Source organism: Oncorhynchus gorbuscha, linkage group LG11, assembly GCF_021184085.1.
Source record: "Oncorhynchus gorbuscha isolate QuinsamMale2020 ecotype Even-year linkage group LG11, OgorEven_v1.0, whole genome shotgun sequence".
Taxonomy (NCBI): Eukaryota; Metazoa; Chordata; class Actinopteri; order Salmoniformes; family Salmonidae; genus Oncorhynchus; species Oncorhynchus gorbuscha.
This window is the reverse complement of record NC_060183.1, coordinates 17494807-17514583: the sequence shown is the minus strand read 5'-3', so window position 1 is coordinate 17514583 and position 19777 is coordinate 17494807. Positions and strand designations below refer to the sequence as shown.

At 47.7% G+C, this 19777-nt stretch overlaps 1 protein-coding gene across 4 annotated transcripts in view; it reads right to left on the bottom strand.

Annotated features, from left to right (window-relative positions):
• LOC124048190 (pleckstrin homology domain-containing family A member 1-like) overlaps positions 1–19777 on the bottom strand; it is a 46240-nt gene that overhangs the window by 3538 nt on the left and 22925 nt on the right. For 2 of the 4 annotated variants that reach the window (XM_046368713.1, XM_046368714.1), the window contains exons 2-11: positions 17544–17717; positions 15040–15096; positions 14805–14850; positions 12382–12479; positions 10680–10802; positions 9576–9716; positions 9006–9074; positions 1974–2038; positions 1590–1653; positions 1331–1420 (exon numbers count right to left, since the gene is read on the bottom strand). In XM_046368713.1, coding sequence (XP_046224669.1) covers positions 1331–1420; positions 1590–1653; positions 1974–2038; positions 9006–9074; positions 9576–9716; positions 10680–10802; positions 12382–12479; positions 14805–14850; positions 15040–15096; positions 17544–17684 — 894 coding nt within the window. In that variant the 5' untranslated portion in view covers positions 17685–17717. Of the gene's footprint in view, positions 1–633; positions 705–1330; positions 1421–1589; positions 1654–1973; positions 2039–9005; positions 9075–9575; positions 9717–10679; positions 10803–12381; positions 12480–14804; positions 14851–15039; positions 15097–17543; positions 17718–19777 lie in introns of all 4 variants that reach the window. The other 2 variants (XM_046368715.1, XM_046368716.1) reach the window with 2 other exon arrangements.

Here is a 19777-nt window from a genome sequence, read left to right as displayed (position 1 = left end):
ACAATGACAGCCTAGGAACAGTGTGTTAACTGCCTTGTTCAGGGGCAGAACGACAGATTTTTACCCTGTCAACTCGGGGATTCAAAGTAGCAACCTTTCGGTTACTGGCCCAACGCTCTAACCACTAGGCTACCTGCCGGATGAGGATGGAGGAAGAAGAGGCAGAAGGTACTGAAAACCAACAATGACATAGAGGGGGTTTTCAAAGAAGCCTGGTCAGGACCAGACCATACTAAGCTCCGGAAGGAGGAGGAGGAGTGAGGTCATGTGGACCAGGCGAGTTAGTCTGACCAATCAATGGCAGATTAGATTATGCCTGTCCAGACAGGTTAGGATGGAGAAGGGGGAGGGGCTAATGATCAGCACTCAAGCATGATATGGAAGTTATCTATTAAATGGGCTTGCTTGAGAGTTTCAGAGGGGATTAAGCAATCATCAAAGCTCCATTCCACTACATTAGACTAGGGCTGTGTCCGAAATGGCACCCTATCCCGTATATAGTGCACTTATTTTGGGTCCTGGTCAAAAGCAGTACACTAAATAGGGAAAAGGGTGCCATTTCAGATGCAACCTAGCACTACATCTGCAAAACAAACAGAAGAAGCTGCTTGACTGACACGGGGGCTCACATACGTGCTGCATTCACCATTGCGGAATGTATACCTCTGTATACAAGGGTTCGACAGCCGACGGGCCTGACGCATCTGCAAGAACACAGTAGTGCACATCTTCATTAGAAGAGAAAGAATGGGAGGAGGAGGGGGAGGACACTCCGACTGAGAGAGGAAGGGATTAGAGAGAGAACAGGAGAGGGGCTGGGGTGTGTGTGTGTGTGTGTGAGTTAGGGTACCCGTTGGTTGGGGGTTTGAAGTGTGGATCTAGCGGCATCACCTGGTTGTGAGTAGAGATCGAATACTGCCTTGTGTACTATAATTATGTCAATGCAAGAATATAGCACATGGAAACCAACAAAACAATTAGGAAAATCAAGGCGGCACACAGGTACAGAAATCTAACTGTGATGGCTTACATCCAAACCGGATTTTAATGTTTGCTCTTCAACAGACAGAAACATCTGGAAACTAGAGACACGGATGTAGACTCAAACATGGATTTCCTCCAAAGACAGGAAAGTATCTCCCCTCCGAGCAGAGATTTCCAATACTGGTCTACAGGAGGTGCAGGCTTTTATTCTGACCCAGCACAAACACAACTGATCCAACTAACCATCAAGCCCTTGGCTACAACTAAAGTGTCGACACTCCATTGGTCATGCAGAACCAGTATGCAGGACCAGTGGCTCAAGCCCAGTCCCAGACTGAATACGTACAGAGGCAGCTGAGCGTCCTGGTCCCCGCTGGGCCACAATGGCTCCTGAGATGGCCTTGATCCAGCTGTGCATCTCCTCTGGACTGTCCGACTAGAAAGGGAGGAGGGGGAGGAAGAAGAGGAGACACGTAGGAAACAGAGAGAAAAGGAGGAGGTAACTGAGTGACAATGGCAAGGAACACTGACTGTATCTCTTCGTCAGTTTTGCTGGAATGAAATATATATGTTCATCTATTACCCTGAGAAAGAACATGTCCCACCTGCATGTAGAAGGTCCTTGAGCTTGTGACGACTTCAAATAGATTGTCCCTCTGCATTAAGTCACTGGATGGAAAGAGATGACATCACTTTCAATAATATTCCAACATCCCAGTGAATGCAAGAGTGCATCGCCATCAAAGGGCGACGGTAAGCCCACTCTGTTGGTCCATGTCCAACATGTATTCCTATCGGTGAGCACGCTACAGTTGTTAGCCATGTCTGTGTCCCAAATGGCACTCTATTCCTGGTCAAAAGCAGTGTTCTAAATAAGGAATAGGGTGCCATTTGGGAGACATGCCATGTCCGTTCACTTTGGCACTATGCCTGTCAACGTCAATAGCCAACCTGTTCAGCTCAGTGACTAACGTGAAAAAGACACTGACCTCTGTTTGCACTCCTGAACTTTGTGAACCTCTTTCAGCGGGATCACACGCAGAGGCTCCCTCTCCTGAGAGAGAGCGAGAGAGAGCGAGAGACAGAACATTTATACAAGACGTAATTCCCCTGACAACATGGCAACAACTAAAAGTAAAGCCTAATGGAGCATGACAACCTAAGTGCTAGTTCCTGATGTTCATTGAATAGAGAGGACACAGAGAAGGTAGAAGGGGAGTATTCATGATCATTGGCATTATGCTATACTAATAGGATCCCTGTCCAGATTGAAGCCTAATAACTGTATGCAATTATTTCTCTCATCCTGATAAACCATAAAGCAGGGTAGAGTAACACAGGGGCTCTGGCACAACGGCAGCACGCACACACACACACGCACACACACTTAGAAATGTCCTTGTTTTTGAAAGAAAAGCACATTTTTTTTGTCCATTATAATAACATCAAATTGATCAGAAATACAGTGTAGACATTGTTAATGTTGTAAACTGGCTCTAACCAGAATATAAAAAGTTGAGGACTATTTAATGAAGCTGCCAGTTGAGGACTTGTGATGCATCTGTTTCTCAAACTAGACACTCTAATGTACTTGTCCTCTTGCTTAGTTGTGCACCGGGGACTCCCAATCCTCTTTCTATTCTGGTTAGAGCCAGTTTGTGCTGTTCTGTGAAGGGAGTAGTACACAGCGTTGTACGAGATCTTCAGTTTCTTGGCAATTTCTCACATGGAATAGCCTTCATTTCTCAGAATAAGAATAGACTGACGACGAGTTTCAGAAGAAAGGTCTTTGTTTCTGGCCATTTTGAGCCTGTAATCGAACCCACAAATGCTGAGTGCTTTTGGTGACAAGCCAAATTCCTTCAGCCTCCTGAGGTTGAAGAGGCGCTGCTGCGCCTTCTCCACAACGCTGTCTGTTGGGTGGACCAATTCAGTTTGTCCGTGATGTGTACGCCGAGGAACTTAAAACTTACTACCCTCTCCACTACTGTCCTGTCGATGTGGATAGGGGGGTGCTCCCTCTGCTGTTTCCTGAAGTCCACAATCATGTCCTTTGTTTTGTTGAGGTTGAGTGTGAGGTTATTTTCCTGGCCCCACACTCCAAGGGCCCTTACCTCGTCCCTGTAGGCCGTCTCGTCATTGTTGGTAATCAAGCCTACCACTGTAGTGTCATCCGCAAACTTGATGATTGAGTTGGATGCGTGCATGGCCACACAGTCGTGGGTGAACAGGGAAACAGTAAAGGGTTCAGAACGCACCCTTGTGGGGCCCCAGTATTGAGGATCAGCGGGGTGGAGATGTTGTTACCTACCCTCACCACCTGGGGGCGGCCCATCAGGAAGTCCAGTACCCAGTTGCACAGGGCGGGGTCGAGACCCAGGGTCTCGAGCTTGATGACGAGTTTGGAGGGTACTATGGTATTAAATGCTGAGCTGTAGTCGATGAACAGCATTCTCACATAGGTATTCCTCTTGCCCAGATGGGTTAGGGCAGTGTGCAGTGTGGTTGCGATTGCGTCGTCTGTGGACCTATTGGGGCGGTAAGCAAATTGTAGTGGGTCTAGGGTGTCAGGTAGGGTGAAGGTGATATGGTCCTTGACTAGTCTCTCAAAGCACTTCATGATGACGGAAGTGAGTGCTACGGGGCGGTAGTCGTTTAGCTCAGTTACCTTAGCTTTCTTGGGAACAGGAACAATGGTGGCCCTCTTGAAGCATGTGGGAACAGCAGACTGGGATAAGGATTGATTGAATATGTCCGTAAACACACCAGCCAGCTGGTCTGCGCATTCTCTGAGGACGCGGCTGGGGATGCCGTTTTGGCCTTTCCCTGACACCCATAATTACTTGTTACCTTTCTAATGCTTGGCACAACAGGAAAATGGTCCAATTCATGCACTTATCAAGAGAACATCCCTGGTCATCCCTATTGGCTCTGATCTGGGGGACCCACTAAAAAAAAAGCTTCATTTATAAATGATGCCTGAGTGTTGGAGTGTGCCCTGGCTATCCGTAAAAATGTATTTTTTTAAATGGTGCCATCTGGTTTACTTATATTATGAATTATTTAATTAATGATTAATACTTTTACTTTTAACACTTAAGTATATTTTAGCAATTACATTTACTTTTGATATTTAAGTATATTAAAACCAAATACTTTTAGACTTTTACTCAAGTATCTTTACTTTTACTCAAGTATGACAATTGGATACTTTCCCACCACTATGTCTTAATAAAACACCATTTTCCACCACCATTTTCAGATTTTCTGACAATTTTGTCACGTCCTGATCTGTTTCACCTGTCCTTGTGATTGTCTCCACCTCCTTCAGGTGTCGCTTATTTTCCCCGGTGTATTTATCCCTGTGTTTCCTGTCTCTCTGTGCCAGTTCGTCTTGTATGTTCAAGTCAACCAGTGTGTTTATCCCGTGTTCCTGCTTTTTCTATTCTCTTTAGTGGTGAGTTTGTACAGCATCCCCCTGCTCCCTGAGAACCCCGCTTACCTCTTCCGGAAGGATATTCTGGTACCTGCCAGGGTTTTCTTTCTCACTGCTCCCTTATTTTTGAGCTACCATCTTCGTTTCCTTCAGAACTTTCGAAGATACCGTATATTATTCAGCTAATGTCAAGAAGGGCGCTCTCCTGGACTACGGCAGTTTGGGAGCAGCAATCCGCCATTTGTTGTCATCTGGAGAATTTCATGGCAGAGGTGAGGAAGGTATTCGATTCTCCGGTATCCGGGAGAGAGACGGCCCGAAATCTTATTGAATTACTTCAAGACTCCCGTAGTGTGGCAGACTAGGCTGTTGATTTTCGCACGTTGGCCGCTGAGAGTGCCTGGAATCCGGAGTCCGTTTTCGATACCTTCCTTCACGGACTATCTGAGGTGATAAAAGATGAGCGAGCTGCTCAGGAATTACCGGTGGACCTCGATTCCCTCATCGCCCCTCATCATTAGAATTGATGGACATCTAAGGGAATGCAGGAGTGAGAGGAGGTCTGGCTTAGGTCACAATCGTTCATCCGCAGTGGCTCGCTCATCTTCAAAGGAATCCGGATGTCCCCGAAGGCTATTTTTCAGAGAGGATCCGAAGCCCCCCAAGCTCCCTCAAGAATCATCGATGACGGGTGAGCTTGATACACCAGAACCTATGCAACTGGGAAGGGCTAGGTTATCGCCTAGGGAACATTCCCGCAGGCTAAGCTACAATTGTTGTCTGTATTGTGGAGCTGTAGGGCATTACATAGCCACCTGCCCAGTAAAGCGACCTGAAGCCTTAGTAGGTACAACTACTCTGGTGACTCTGACTGGGAACCCTCTAAGTCCCATTACCCAAACTCCTTATGTGAGCTTGCTGTGGGGAGACTAGTCTCAGTCTCTCCGGGTGTTTATTGACTCTGGGGGAGATGAGAGTTTCATGGACACTACCTTGGTATCAGAACTAAGTATCCCTACTCAACTCCTCTCTGTTCCCATGGATGCCAGGGCACTAGAGAGCCGCTGCATTGGTAGCGTCACAAACAGCACAGTTGCCATTAATATGCGAGTATCTGGAAATCACAGTGGGTCAATTCAGCTCCTCCTCATTGAGTACCCTCACCTACCTGTTGTTTTGGAGTTTTCTTGGCTTCAGAAGCACAACCCAGATATTTACTGGACTATAGGTTCCATCCTGGGTTGGAGCTCGTTCTGCCATTAACACTGCCTAAAGGCGGCACAGCCTTCTCCGAAACGTCTGCCTCCAGGGTTAAGTACGGTCTTGGATCTTTCTGCCGTGCCCGCAGAGTATCATGAATTCCTGGAGGTTTTCAGCAAGGCTCGTGCTACCTCCCTTACTCCACATCGTCCTTACGATCGTGCTATTGACCTTCTTCCGGGAACCACACCTCCTCAAGGCCGGCTGTATCCGGTCCTTCATCGCCTCCTGGAGAATCAGTTGTTTGTAAAAGCTGAGAAGTGTGAGTTCCAACGCTCCACTATCTCCTTTCTGGGATACATTATTGTTGAGGGTATTGTTCAGATGGATCCGGAGAAAGTGAGAGCGGTGGTGGATTGGCCCCAGCCCACGTCCAGGGTGCAGCTACAACGGTTTCTGGGATTTGCATATTCCACCGCCGTTTAATTCGGGGCTACAGCAACCTGGCGGCTCCCCTCTCTGCACTCACCTCTCCCAAGGTACCGTTCACATTGTCTCCAGCAGCGGACAAGGCTTTGGGGATCTAAAGCAGCGATTTACTACTGCTCCCATCCTCATCCACCCGGACCCGACTTGCCAGTTTGTGGTTGAGATTGATGCTTCCGATGTGGGAGTAGGGGCCGTTCTTTCCCAACAATCCGTCCAGGACCAAAATCACCTTCCCTGTGCCTTCATGTCCCATCACCTCAACTCTGCGGAGAGGAACTATGACGTTGGGAACCGGGAACTCCTAGCAGTTAAGATGGCTCTGGAGGAGTGGAGAGACTGGCTGGAAGGGGCGGAACATCCATTTCTGGGTGGACGGATCCTAAGAATTTAGAATACCTCTGCCCTGCCAAGCGCCTCAACCCAAGGCAAGCTCGTTGGGCTCTGTTAATTACCAGGTCATTTTCACCAATTTCACCATCTCCTACCGCCCAGGGTCAAAAACCGTGAAGCCGGAAGCTCTATCCAGTCTGTACAGTTCCACTGCCACACCCTCTGAATCTGAGACCATCCTCCCAGGCCTCTTATTTGACGGCTTCTATTGTTTGGGGAATTGAGGCTCTGTTCCGCAATGCACCGGTCTCAGGTCCTGGAACGGGCTCACTCCTCCAGGCTTACCTGTTATCTTGGTACTCGTCGAACCCTGGCTTTCCTTCGTCAACGCTTCTAGTGGCCCACCATGGTTCCTGATGTCTCGGCCTTCATCGCCGCATGCATGGTGTGCACGCAAAGCAAGACTCCGCGGCAAGCTCCGTCTGGCCTCCTACAGCCACTCCCTGTCCCTCATCACCCCTGGTCCCATATTTCTCTGGATTTTGTCACTGGGCTTCCTCCGTCAGATGGCAACACCATCATCCTGATGGTGGTTGACAGATTCTCCAAGGGCGCCCATTTCATCCCTCTTCCGAAGTGACCTTCAGTCAAGGAGACGGCCCAGCTTATGGTGCAGCACGTCTGCCGAATCCATGGACTCCCAGTTGAGATTGTCTCGGACCGGGGTCCTCAGTTCTCGTCCAAGTTCTGGAAGGTGTTCTGTACTCTTATCTGGTCGTCAGCCAGCCTGTCCTCTGGGTTTCATCCCCAATCTAACGGCGAGTCGGAGTGAGCCAATCAAGATATGGAGATGGCACTCCGGTGTCTCGTTGTCAGTAATTCCACCACCTGGAGTCAGCAACTGGTCTGGGTGGAATATGCCAGGAACACTCTCCCCTGCTCCACCACTGGACTATCACCCTTCGAATGCTCCATGGGGTATCAGCCTCCACTCTTCAAAGAGCAAGAAGTTGAGGTCAACATACCTCCAGCCCAGAAGTTCGTCCGCTGTCGGCGTACCTGGAAAAGTGCTTGGGCGGCTCTTCTCAAGACCATCTCCAGGTATTGTCAACAAGCGGACCGCCACCGGACTCTGGCTCCTCGCTGTCAGGCAGAGGGTATGGTTTTCCACTCGGGGGTATGGTATGGTTGACCTACCTGGGTAAAAGCCCATAAACTTCCCCCCATCTCATTGGTCCTTTCCCCATTTCTAGAGTCATTAGTCCCACGGATGTCCAACTGCTGTTGCCCTGTACCCTCCGTGTTCACCCTACTTTTCATGTGTCCTGGATTAAGCCCTTGTCTCACAGTGTTCTGTTTCTAGGCCCATCGCTCCCCCCGAGTCATCGATGGCCAGCCAGCGTACACGGTGAGACGCCTCCTGAGGGTTCGACCACGGGGGTTTCCAGTACCTGGTTGACTGGGAGGGTTATGGCTCGGAGGAGAGGTGCTGGGTTCCTGCTAAAGACATTCTGGACCCGGCCCTAATCGCAGACACCCCGGTCAGCCAGGTATGCACCCAGGTAGGACTCCTGGTGGCATCCCTAGAGGGGGGTACTGTCACGCCCTGATCTGTTTCGCCTGTCCTTGTGGTTGTCTCCACCTCCTCCAGGTGTCGCTTATTTTCCCCGGTGTATTTATCCCTGTGTTTCCTGTCTCGTGTTCCTACTTTTCCTATTCTCTTTTTTGCTAGTCCTGCCGGTTTTGACCCTTGCCTGTTTCTGGACTCTGTACCTGCCTGCCTTGATGTCGAGCCTGCCTGCAACTCTGTACCTCCTGGACTCTGAACTGGTTTTGACCTTTTGCCTATCCATCACCATTCTCTTGCCTACCCTTTTGGATTATAATAAATATCAAAGACTCAAACCATTTGCCTCCCATGTCTGCATCTGGGTCTCACCTTATGCCCTTATACATTTAAAATGCTGCATACCCGTGGCTATACGTGGTGTGTAACATTCTAAATTGTCCAAAAATCTGTTAGGGCCAATGGGAGACAAGCTCATTCACTACACAAGCCACTCCTTATCCTAAAAACGTAGGGAGTAAAGGAGGGAGAAAACTTGTCCCTCTTGTCTGAACTCGTTCTCTACCTCTCAGACCATGAGAGAGGAGGTGCAGAATGTGAGTGGGACAAACACATTTATCAACAATCTTGCATTCATCTAGCTACAGTACAGAATAGAAATGCTGAGAATCTGGGCCAGCATGGATGATGAATCAAAACCCAGCTTGTCCATTTGGAAGTCCGATTTATTAGTAGCTGTGCCAAGAGCTTCGGGAGCCTGCAACAATGCACAGACCTGGAGTCGGCTCTTATCTAATCTGTGTGTGTCTGTCCGGAGCTCTAGGGGTCTGTGAAACACAGGTGCAAAACAAAGACGAACTGCTAGCCAACGGGGTCAGGCAGCTCCTTTGAATTGTGTGTTGGCATGGGCGGCTCAAGGTAATTTTGTGTGGAGTGTGTGTCACCTTGCTCACAGCCGCCCACAGAAGGAGGAGAGGACAGAGACACATTCCCACTAACCAGGTCTGACTTAAAGTAGCTGACTGCGTTCTCCTCCAGTAAGAAGTATCTCCTCTTCCAGTTCTTCATCTGCGGAAGAGAAAGGAAAACATTACAGATGGCTGGCAACATTTCCAGCTCCTCCAAATCCTTTTGACTTGCTAAGAATTCTGCTAATTGATAGCTATTCCGACATTGTATAGGGCCACTGGTTGCTTTAGAATGTCTGGATTATTGTGGTTAATATGTTCCATTAATAGATTAGCTAAGAGAAGTTAGGTCAAAGGCAGGACAACGATGAGGGATATAATTCACCCTATGAAACAGCTGGTCAGATGCCTGCTGCTATTCAACTCCAACACATCATAATCCTATAGGTCGACAAACACACACAGCCAGGAATGCAGCTAGTATAAAAAGCTTGTAGCTGAGGGAGAATCCCTCTGAGCTTGTGGTGTACTCATTAGGAACCACACGGCAGAAACGTATTCCATTGCGTTCCGTTACGAACGCGACCATGGTCCTAGTGCGGGCTTCTAGTGCTACAGCACCGGGAAGAGTTCTCCCACTGTCTGTACCGTCTCTACTCACCACGGCTCCCTGCTTCACACAGTATCCAGCCTTGATGAGCGCCTGGTCCTGCGCCCCTCGCCCCAGGAAGTAGGGCAGCTGGCTGTGGGCCTTCCGCTGGCCCCCACGCTCTGCTCCGTTCTGCCCCCCGTCGCCCTGCTCCTGCACCGCAGGACACACACACAGGTAAGTGTACAAACACACCCACACACACACACACACACACGCACGCATGGGAGTATATCGGACACACACACACAAACACACACACACACACACACACACACACACACACACACACACACACACACACACACACACACACACACACACACACACACACACACACACACACACACACACACACACACACACACACACACACACACACACACACGACAGACAGACACAAATACACACACACACAATCCCATACGTGTGTGTGGCAAGCCCCCCACCATATCTTCATCTCCAGTGACTATAAATGTGTGTTTACAGTAAACAATAATGATAGCGAATTCACTGGCTGTTCCATAATCTGAAGTTGAGGCCAGACCACTGCACCGCCACTGCCCACACAGGAAGTGATATCATAGCTTGTGGATGTAACTTTTCACTTTCAGCCCGTGTTTTTTAAGAGGCCTCCTCCTCCTCAGAGGAACATTAAGTTCAATGTCTGTCACTATCTAAAAGATCGCATGATCCATGGACATTTCTATTCAGTCAGACCATCTATTGATATAGCTGATTAACATGGTTGAAATCAAGTTACTAAGGGAACAAAAACTCAGTTATGGAATGTTGCTTGTTACTGTCCCAATTTGACAGATTTGACTGAACTGTTCCAAGCCACAGCTGAGCAAATGGCCTTCAAACAGATGTCAGATATGTCTATTTACTCGTGTTAAGGGTTGCAGATTTTCAGAAACTCCCCCAGGTTTTCCAGAAATCCCAGGTGAGGGGATCCAGGATATCCTGCTTATTCCTTCTTGATTCCAGGAATATCTCAACCGGGACATCTGGAAAATCTGAGAATGTTGGTAAAGTTTCCTGAATGTTTGCAACCTTACTGATGTTTGGTTAGGGCCTGGTTAGTGCTGGGCCAGACTGATGCATCTTCCTTACCTGTGTGGCAGTAATGATGGGTACTCCACCTATGATCTCTGTCTTATAGGAGATCTGCTTTGTGGCACCCAGCCCCTCCTGGGTCATCTCTGCACTGGCCTGGCCATCCCCCGACTTTGGCACCTGGAACATGTCAAATAAACATCAACTCCCAGAGTGCATCGGGCCAACATGCCCCAAAACCTTGTTAGATGTGTCCCTCAGCGGTCTCTGTAGTGACATGATGATGTACTCCCTGCCTGCTCGTTAGTCTATTTTCCATCAACTCTAGCCTGGGGGCTCAAGAGAGAAACTGCTACACTGAGTGGTGACTGGGGTAATCGATTGGTGTGTGTGCGTGTGTGTGTGTGTGTGTGTGTGTGTGTGTGTGTGTGTGTGTGTGTGTGTGTGTGTGTGTGTGTGTGTGTGTGTGTGTGTGTGTGTGTGTGCTCAGGCCAGGTATCACACTCCAGTGCACACACACACACACACACAGTCAAACATTGACAGCCGTCTGTAGAAGTGTGTGGTACAATATGTGTGAGTGTGTGTGCGTCTGTGTGCGTGACCTTGTTGAGTGGACTGTGAGACTGTGTTGCAGTGTCAGCGGCAGGACTAAACTCAGTAAAGAGAACATGAGTCAACAGAGTTTGATGAAACTTCAATACAGTGCGTATATTGTAAAGTTATTACATAACTTATTATTATGTTACTTTATACTTAACGCCCAGTCCATGTTCCATACATGGATGTGGTTTAATTAAGCAATAAGGCACGGGGGGGTGTGGTAGATGGCCAATATACCAAGGCTAAGGGCTGTTCTTAGGCACGACGCAACTCCCAAGGTACCTTATTGCTATTATAAACTGGTTACCAACATAATTAGAGTAATAAAAAAAATGTTTTGTCATACCCGTGGTATACAGTCTGATAAACCTTGGCTGTCAGCCAATCAACATTCAGGCCTCAAACCACCCAGTTTATAAGAGGAATTAGAGAGGAGCATCCTCTCCAGTGAATCCCAGTGAAAGCACACTGTTCTCTTCTGTCCTGTCCTGTCCTGTCCTGTCTTGTTCTGTCCTGTTCTCCCCCGTTCTGTTCTGCCCTGTTCTGTTCTGTCCCATTACTTCCTTTTCTGTAGCAACAGTCCGTGACTCAGAGCACTCGCCTTCCCCTTTGTCCTGTGTGCTTTGGTGTGTGTGTGTGTGTGTGTGTGCGTGCCTGTGTGCTTGCTTGCCTGTGTGTGTGTTTGTGTTTACATTCGTGCAAGGCGAGTGTGTGTGTATGTACGTGCCTGCCTGTGTGTGTGTTTGTGTTTACATTCGTGCAAGGCGAGTGTGTGTGTATGTACGTGCCTGCCTGTGTGTGTGTCCGTGTGTGTGTCTGTATCTGTGAGGGCCAGTCAGATGGGCCCTCAGTGACACAGTAAGAGAAAAGATCCCCCGCCCAGAGGGGTTTGGATGCCCTGTAGGAAACAAATAGGGGTTCTTGGGCCCAGCAGATGAGTGCTTCATAATGTCTTTCTCTCCACTGTTGACTTGACAGTAGATGCATGTGAGGTATGCCGGCCTTGTCATCCTCCTCCATCCCACTCACTCACGCCAGCTGAACTGGGATAACACACCCTAATTCTGAATCACAGGTCCTTTCCTAGCCGGCGTTGAGATGGAAGCGGTCTTGTACTACGGGAGACTTATGACAAGAGACAGGGCAGGGGACTCACTGTGATCTTGGTGGCGTTGTTGAGCACGTTGACCCACTCTACCAGATCCTGCTGATCATTGGCCTGGAGGTAGAACTTCCTCATACCAGCATTGATGACTGGGGAGAGAGAGAGGGGGGGGGCAGAGAGAGGGAGGGGGAGAGAGGGGCAGAGATGAGGGGCAGAGATGTATCTAAATTTGAGAAATGTCAAGGTGTGTGTCCCAAAATGTGTTCGGGCCGCCATATGGATGGCCAAATTGTGCTCTGTACTGCATTGCCTCCCAAATCAATAGCTCCGCATTGACATGACTGGTTGACGGTAGGTGGGGCGGTAGGTGGGGTGGGAGGTCCTGTATAAACACAGCCTCACTTCCCTGACAACTTCCTTCACAACACCTCTGCCCTGCCTTCTGCAGAGGCACTATCACTGTAAACGATGCATGGCCAATGCAGACGTTGGATTGATCATGCAGCGCCTTTAAGCGCCACAGCAGCAGTTCTGTCAGTTAGGCCCATTAGCAGAGTTTAATTATGCACCACTGTATTTCAGTAACATATTTCTGCTAAGTAGTCTGACACATGCTGTTTAGAGTGCTCGGCTGAGTCCCATGTTCAGAATCCAGAGAGAGACATTTCCATTTTCCCCATCAGGAATATGGTGGCATTTGGAGCACAACCTTTGTCCGGCAGTATTATATTTCCCCTCCCTAACAGAGACATAATACCAGTGGACTGTCTTCCACCGTCCTATTCAAGGAGACATAATACCAGTGGACTGTCTTCCACCGTCCTATTCAAGGAGACATAATACCAGTGGACCGTCTTCTACCGTCCTATTCAAGGAGACATAATACCAGTGGACTGTCTTCTTCCACCGTCCTATTCAAGGAGACACCGTCCTATTCAAGGAGACATAATACCAGTGGACTGTCTTCCACCGTCCTATTCAAGGAGACATAATACCAGTGGACTGTCTTCCACCGTCCTATTCAAGGAGACATAATACCAGTGGACTGTCTTCCACCGTCCTATTCAAGGAGACATAATACCAGTGGACTGTCTTCCACCGTCCTATTCAAGGAGACATAATACCAGTGGACCGTCTTCTACCGTCCTATTCAAGGAGACATAATACCAGTGGACCGTCTTCTACCGTCCTATTCAAGGAGACATAATACCAGTGGACCGTCTTCTACCGTCCTATTCAAGGAGACATAATACCAGTGGACTGTCTTCCACCGTCCTATTCAAGGAGACATAATACCAGTGGACTGTCTTCCACCGTCCTATTCAAGGAGACATAATACCAGTGGACTGTCTTCCACCGTCCTATTCAAGGAGACATAATACCAGTGGACCGTCTTCTACAGTGGACCGTCTTCTACCGTCCTATTCAAGGAGACATAATACCAGTGGACTGTCTTCCACCGTCCTATTCAAGGAGACATAATACCAGTGGACTGTCTTCCACCGTCCTATTCAAGGAGACATAATACCAGTGGACTGTCTTCCACCGTCCTATTCAAGGAGACATAATACCAGTGGACCGTCTTCTACCGTCCTATTCAAGGAGACATAATACCAGTGGACTGTCTTCCACCGTCCTATTCAAAGTCTCAGTTTTGTGATCCTCACAATGATTCACCAAAGCGCACCAACCCACACACTCAAATGCAAATGCACATGTATACACACACTAGACTCAGTCAGGGCTGAGGTAGGTTTTCCTCATACTTGAACAGTCAGGTAATCCTAAAACTACAGTACTGGAATAGATTGATGAGACTATCCAAAAGTGGACCTGGATCATGCAAATACCTAGGTTAAAAATATCCCAGAGTTTTAGAGAGGGGGGTTCCGATTTGGACTCCAGCATCCTGTCATGCAGGAAAGACCCCCACCCATGCCCCAAACTCGACACCCCCGCTCATTGAACAACATGGTTGGGTCGAGCCAGCTCTTGGCGGTCACCGGTGGGTCATCCTACTGCTTCCTTCTATTGAGTGGGGGAGCTACTGTATACTCCTGACTGGGGCCGCTGAGGGACAAAGGGCCTGTTGAACAACAGCACGTCATACAGAAAATGGTCCCTTTCAAACCCCCGCGAGGGAGGGAGGGGGGAGGGAATCTATGGAAAGAGGGGACAGGTGAACAGTGAAACAATTACTGACGAGGGGCTCACATCATCGACCTTAGTGAACTAAATAAAATCATTCTAGTTCAATAGCTAAAGGTCAACGGTGTCTTTGTTACAAGCTGCCCCCTACTCCCCTACTCCCCCCCCCCCCACACTCCCTGCCCAGTGCCCCCCCACTTTCCTCCCAATGCAGAACCCAGCAGACAGCACACTCCTAGAGGGACAATACATAAACATACTCATATACACAACTAGCAGTAATGTTTTACAAACACTGAATCAAATCCAAAGGTTTTAGGACTTACCGAAGCAGAACTCCGCCTTTGGTCGCAGCTTTGTGGCATCACTCACCTAGAGGGGGGAAGAGAGAGAGCGAGAGCGAGAGCGAGAGCGAGAGAGAGAGAGAGAGAGAGAGAGAGAGAGAGAGAGAGAGAGAGAGAGAGAATGAGACAGATGTTCACACCTAAGACTGTGGTTGGCCATGTCTGTGTCTGTCAGACAGGATTTAATTCAATAACATTATTGGACAAATTGACTGACCTTGGAGATGTAGGTGAGTTTGAGGGAGCCAACATTTTCAGCTCCTTTGGGCAGGTTCTAAACAGAGGATTCAACAGTGATAAAGACATTAAATGATTTTCAAGTCTTGGAGAAGGAGATGGAAACTAAACTGAAATGATTAATTCAGAGCCCAGGGCAGCAGCAAAAAATGATATCATTTTTGAGGGCATAACCAAGTCTGTCTTTGTACAGGTATTCCTCACTGAGCTCCCACTCCCCACCAAACAGATTGCATGCATTTAATAGACCTGTAAAACATTAAGTCTGATTGTTTCTGTTCACACCAATATCTGGGGGAGGGAAAGACAGACAGACGGACGGACGGACGTCTGGGCAGACGTGTAACTCGACTCGGTTTCCCCAGACGTAGCATCATCTCCCCAGCCGACGACACACACACACTTCCTCTTGATGGCCCAGAGTGGTCTGGCCAGACCAGACGGATCAATCCAGTGCAATACTTTATGAGATTAGGTCAGTCCAAACAGAAGCAACTATTAAATTCATCCTACCGCTAATGTTCTACTCCAGTGCATACTGTAAGTACATAGGGCCGCGTCAGCTGCTGCCCACTCAAGAAATGACATCAGCCTAAATGCATGCGTTGATTAAACACACAGACATGAGAGACTGATGACTTGAGGGAGGTGAGAGCATCACAGCCTAACTCATGATCTCCTCCGTGAAATGTACAGTAGCAGTCAAAAGTTTGGACACACCCACTCATTCAATGTTTTTTCTTTATTTTCTACATTGTAGAATTATAGCGAAGACATCAAAACTATGAAATAACACATTTGCAATCATGTAGTAAACCCCCCAAAAAGTGTTAAACAAATCAAAATATATTTAATATTTTAGATTCTTGAAAGTAGCCACCCTCTGCCTTGATGACAGCTTTGCACACTCTTGGCATTCTCTCAACCAGCTTCACCTGGAATGCTTTTCCAACAGTCTTGAAGGAGTTCCACATGTGCTGAGCACTTGTTGGCTGCTTTTCCTTCACACTGAGGTTCAACTCATCCCAAACCATCTCAAATAGGTTGAGGTCGGGTGATTGTGGAGGCCAGGTCATCTGATGCAGCACTCCATCATGCTCCGTCTTGGTCAAATAGCCCTTACACAGCCTGGAGGTGTGTTGGGTCATTGTCCTGTTGAAAAACAACTGGTAGTCCCACTAAATGCAAACCAGATGGGATGGCGTATCGCTGCAGAATGCTGTGGTCGCCATGCTGGTTAAGTGTGCCTTGAATTCTAAATAAATCACAGACAGTGTCACTAGCAAAGGACCCCCACACCATCACACATCCTCTGCCATGCTTCACGATGGGAACCACACATGCTGAGATCATCCGTTGACCTACTATGCTACTCACAAAGACGCAGTGGTTGGAACCAAAAATCTCAAATTTGGACTCATCAGACCAAAGGACAGATTACCACCAGTCTAATGTCCATTGCTCGTGTTTCTTGGCCCAAGCAATTATCTTATTATTATTGGTGTCCTTTAGTAGTGGTTTCTTCGCAGCAAATCAACCATGAAGGTCTAATTCACGCTGTCTCCTCTGAACAGTTGATTGTTGAGATGTGTCTGTTACTTGAACTCTGAGAAGCATTTATTTGGGCTGCAATTTCAGAGGCCAGTAACTCTGATGAACTTATCCTTTGCAGCAGAGGTAACTCTGGGTCTTCCTTTCCTGTGGTGGTCTTCATGAGAGCCAGTTTCATCATAGTACTTGATGGTTTTTGTGACTGCACTTGAAGAAACTTTCAACGTTTTTGAAATTTTCCGGATTGACTGACCTTTATGTCTTAAAGTATTGATGTCTTAAAGTAATTGCTTATTTGAGCTGTTCTTGGCACAATATAGACTTGGTCTTCTACCAAATAGTGCTATCTTCCACATACCACCCCTACCTTGTCACAACACAACTGATTGGCTTAAATGCAAAAAGAAGGAAATAAATTCCTCAAATTAACTTTTAACAAGGCACAACTGTTAATTGAAATGGATTCCAGGTGACTACCTCATAAAGCTGGATGAGAGACTGCCAAGAGTGTACAAAGCTGTCATCAAGCCAGAGGGTGGCTACTTTGAAGAATCTCAAATATAAAATATATTTGGATTTGTTTAACACATTTTTAGTTACTACATGATTCCATGTGTTATTTCATAGTTTTGATGTCTTCACTATTATTCTACAATGTAGAAAATAGTAAAAATAAAGGTGTGCCCAAACTTTTGACTGGTACTGTATGTAGTCAATAACTACACTATGTCTGTTCTGCATATTTGTGCGTGTGCTTCTGTCAGCTTCTGTGTGTGTGTGTGTGTGTGTGTGTGTGTGTGTGTGTGTGTGTGTGTGTGTGTGTGTGTGTGTGTGTGTGTGTGTGTGTGTGTGTGTGTGTGTGTGTGTGTGTGTGTGTGTGTGTGTGTGCGTGTGTGCGTGTGTGCGTGTGTGTTTACCACCCTGCTGTCCTACCTGTGGGTTGTCCATGTACCACACCAGGCTACCCTCCTTGGTGTCCAGGATAAAGTAGCGTCTGAGGAACTTGCCACTGTTCTCATTCTCCTCAATGTCCAGGAAGCCACAGATCCGGTTCTGCCGATCCACGTAAGGCATCTCCCCACCTCAGCCTGCTCATTCCACTGTATGCTGAGGACATAAGGAGAGGACGAGAGAGAGAGATAAATAGATGAGAGAAAGAGAAGTGGACGTGGAGAAAGAGAGAGAGATGAGACGATAAGTGTAAGAGGAGTGGGGGTGATAGAGAGAGAGGGGGGTGGGGGGTGGAAGAAAGATAGACGAGAGCCAGAGAGAGACAAGAGAGCGAGCAGGAGTGAGAGTCTGTCTCTCAGCTAAGCAGCCAAAGAAGAGATGAGTGAGTCGTCTACAGTTTTTGTCAGGGGTACACGATTACTACGCCGTCCTACAACGCCATTCTACAACATCATTCTACAACCGCCTTCTACAACCGCCTTCTACAACACCATCCTACTACATCATTCTACTACATCATCCTACTACAGCTCGTCATCAGACCCTGGGTCTCGACCCCGCCCTGCGCAACTGGGTACTGGACTTCCTGACGGGCCGCCCCCAGGTTGTGAGGGTAGGCAACAACATCTCCTCCCCGCTGATCCTCAACACGGGGGCCCCACAAGGGTGCGTTCTGAGCCCTCTCCTGTACTCCCTGTTCACCCACGACTGCGTGGCCACGCACGCCTCCAACTCAATCATCAAGTTTGCGGACGACACAACAGTGGTAGGCTTGATTACCAACAACGACGAGACGGCCTACAGGGAGGAGGTGAGGGCTCTCGGAGTGTGGTGTCAGGAAAATAACCTCACACTCAACGTCAACAAAACTAAGGAGATGATTGTGGACTTCAGGAAACAGCAGAGGGAACACCCCCCTATCCACATCGATGGAACAGTAGTGGAGAAGGTAGCAAGTTTTAAGTTCCTCGGCATACACATCACAGACAAACTGAATTGGTCCACTCACACTGACAGCGTCGTGAAGAAGGCGCAGCAGCGCCTCTTCAACCTCAGGAGGCTGAAGAAATTCGGCTTGTCACCAAAAGCACTCACAAACTTCTACAGATGCACAATCGAGAGCATCCTGGCGGGCTGTATCACCGTCTGGTACGGCAACTGCTCCGCCCTCAACCGTAAGGCTCTCCAGAGGGTAGTGAGGTCTGCACAACGCATCACCGGGGGCAAACTACCTGCCCTCCAGGACACCTACACCACCCGATGTTACAGGAAGGCCATAACGATCATCAAGGACATCAACCACCCGAACCACTGCCTGTTCACCCCGCTATCATCCAGAAGGCGAGGTCAGTACAGGTGCATCAAAGCTGGGACCGAGAGACTGAAAAACAGCTTCTATCTCAAGGCCATCAGACTGTTAAACAGCCACCACTAACATTGAGTGGCTGCTGCCAACACACTGTCATTGACACTGACCCAACTCCAGCCACTTTAATAATGGGAATTGATGGGAAATGATGTAAGTATATCACTAGCCACTTTAAACAATGCTACCTTATATAATGTTACTTACCCTACATTATTAATCTCATATGCATACGTATATACTGTACTCTACATCATCGACTGCATCCTTATGTAATACATGTATCACTAGCCACTTTATAACTATGCCACTTTGTTTACTTTGTCTACATACTCATCTCATATGTATATACTGTACTCGATACCATCTACTGTATGCTGCTCTGTACCATCACTCATTCATATATCCTTATGTACATATTCTTTATCCCCTTACACTGTGTATAAGACAGTAGTTTTGGAATTGTTAGTTAGATTACTTGTTGGTTATCACTGCATTGTCGGAACTAGAAGCACAAGCATTTCGCTACATTAACATCTGCTAACCACATCTGCTAACCATGTGTATGTGACAAATAAAAATTTGATTTGATTTACATCATTCTACAACCGCCTTCTACAACACCATCCTACTACATCATTCTACAACCGTCTTCTACTACATCATTCTACAACACCATCCTACTACATCATTCTACAACCGTCTTCTACTACATCATTCTACAACACCATCCTACTACATCATTCTACTACATCATTCTACAACCGCCTTCTACAACACCATCCTACTACATCATTCTACAACCGCCTTCTACAACACCATCCTACTACATTATTCTACAACCGCCTTC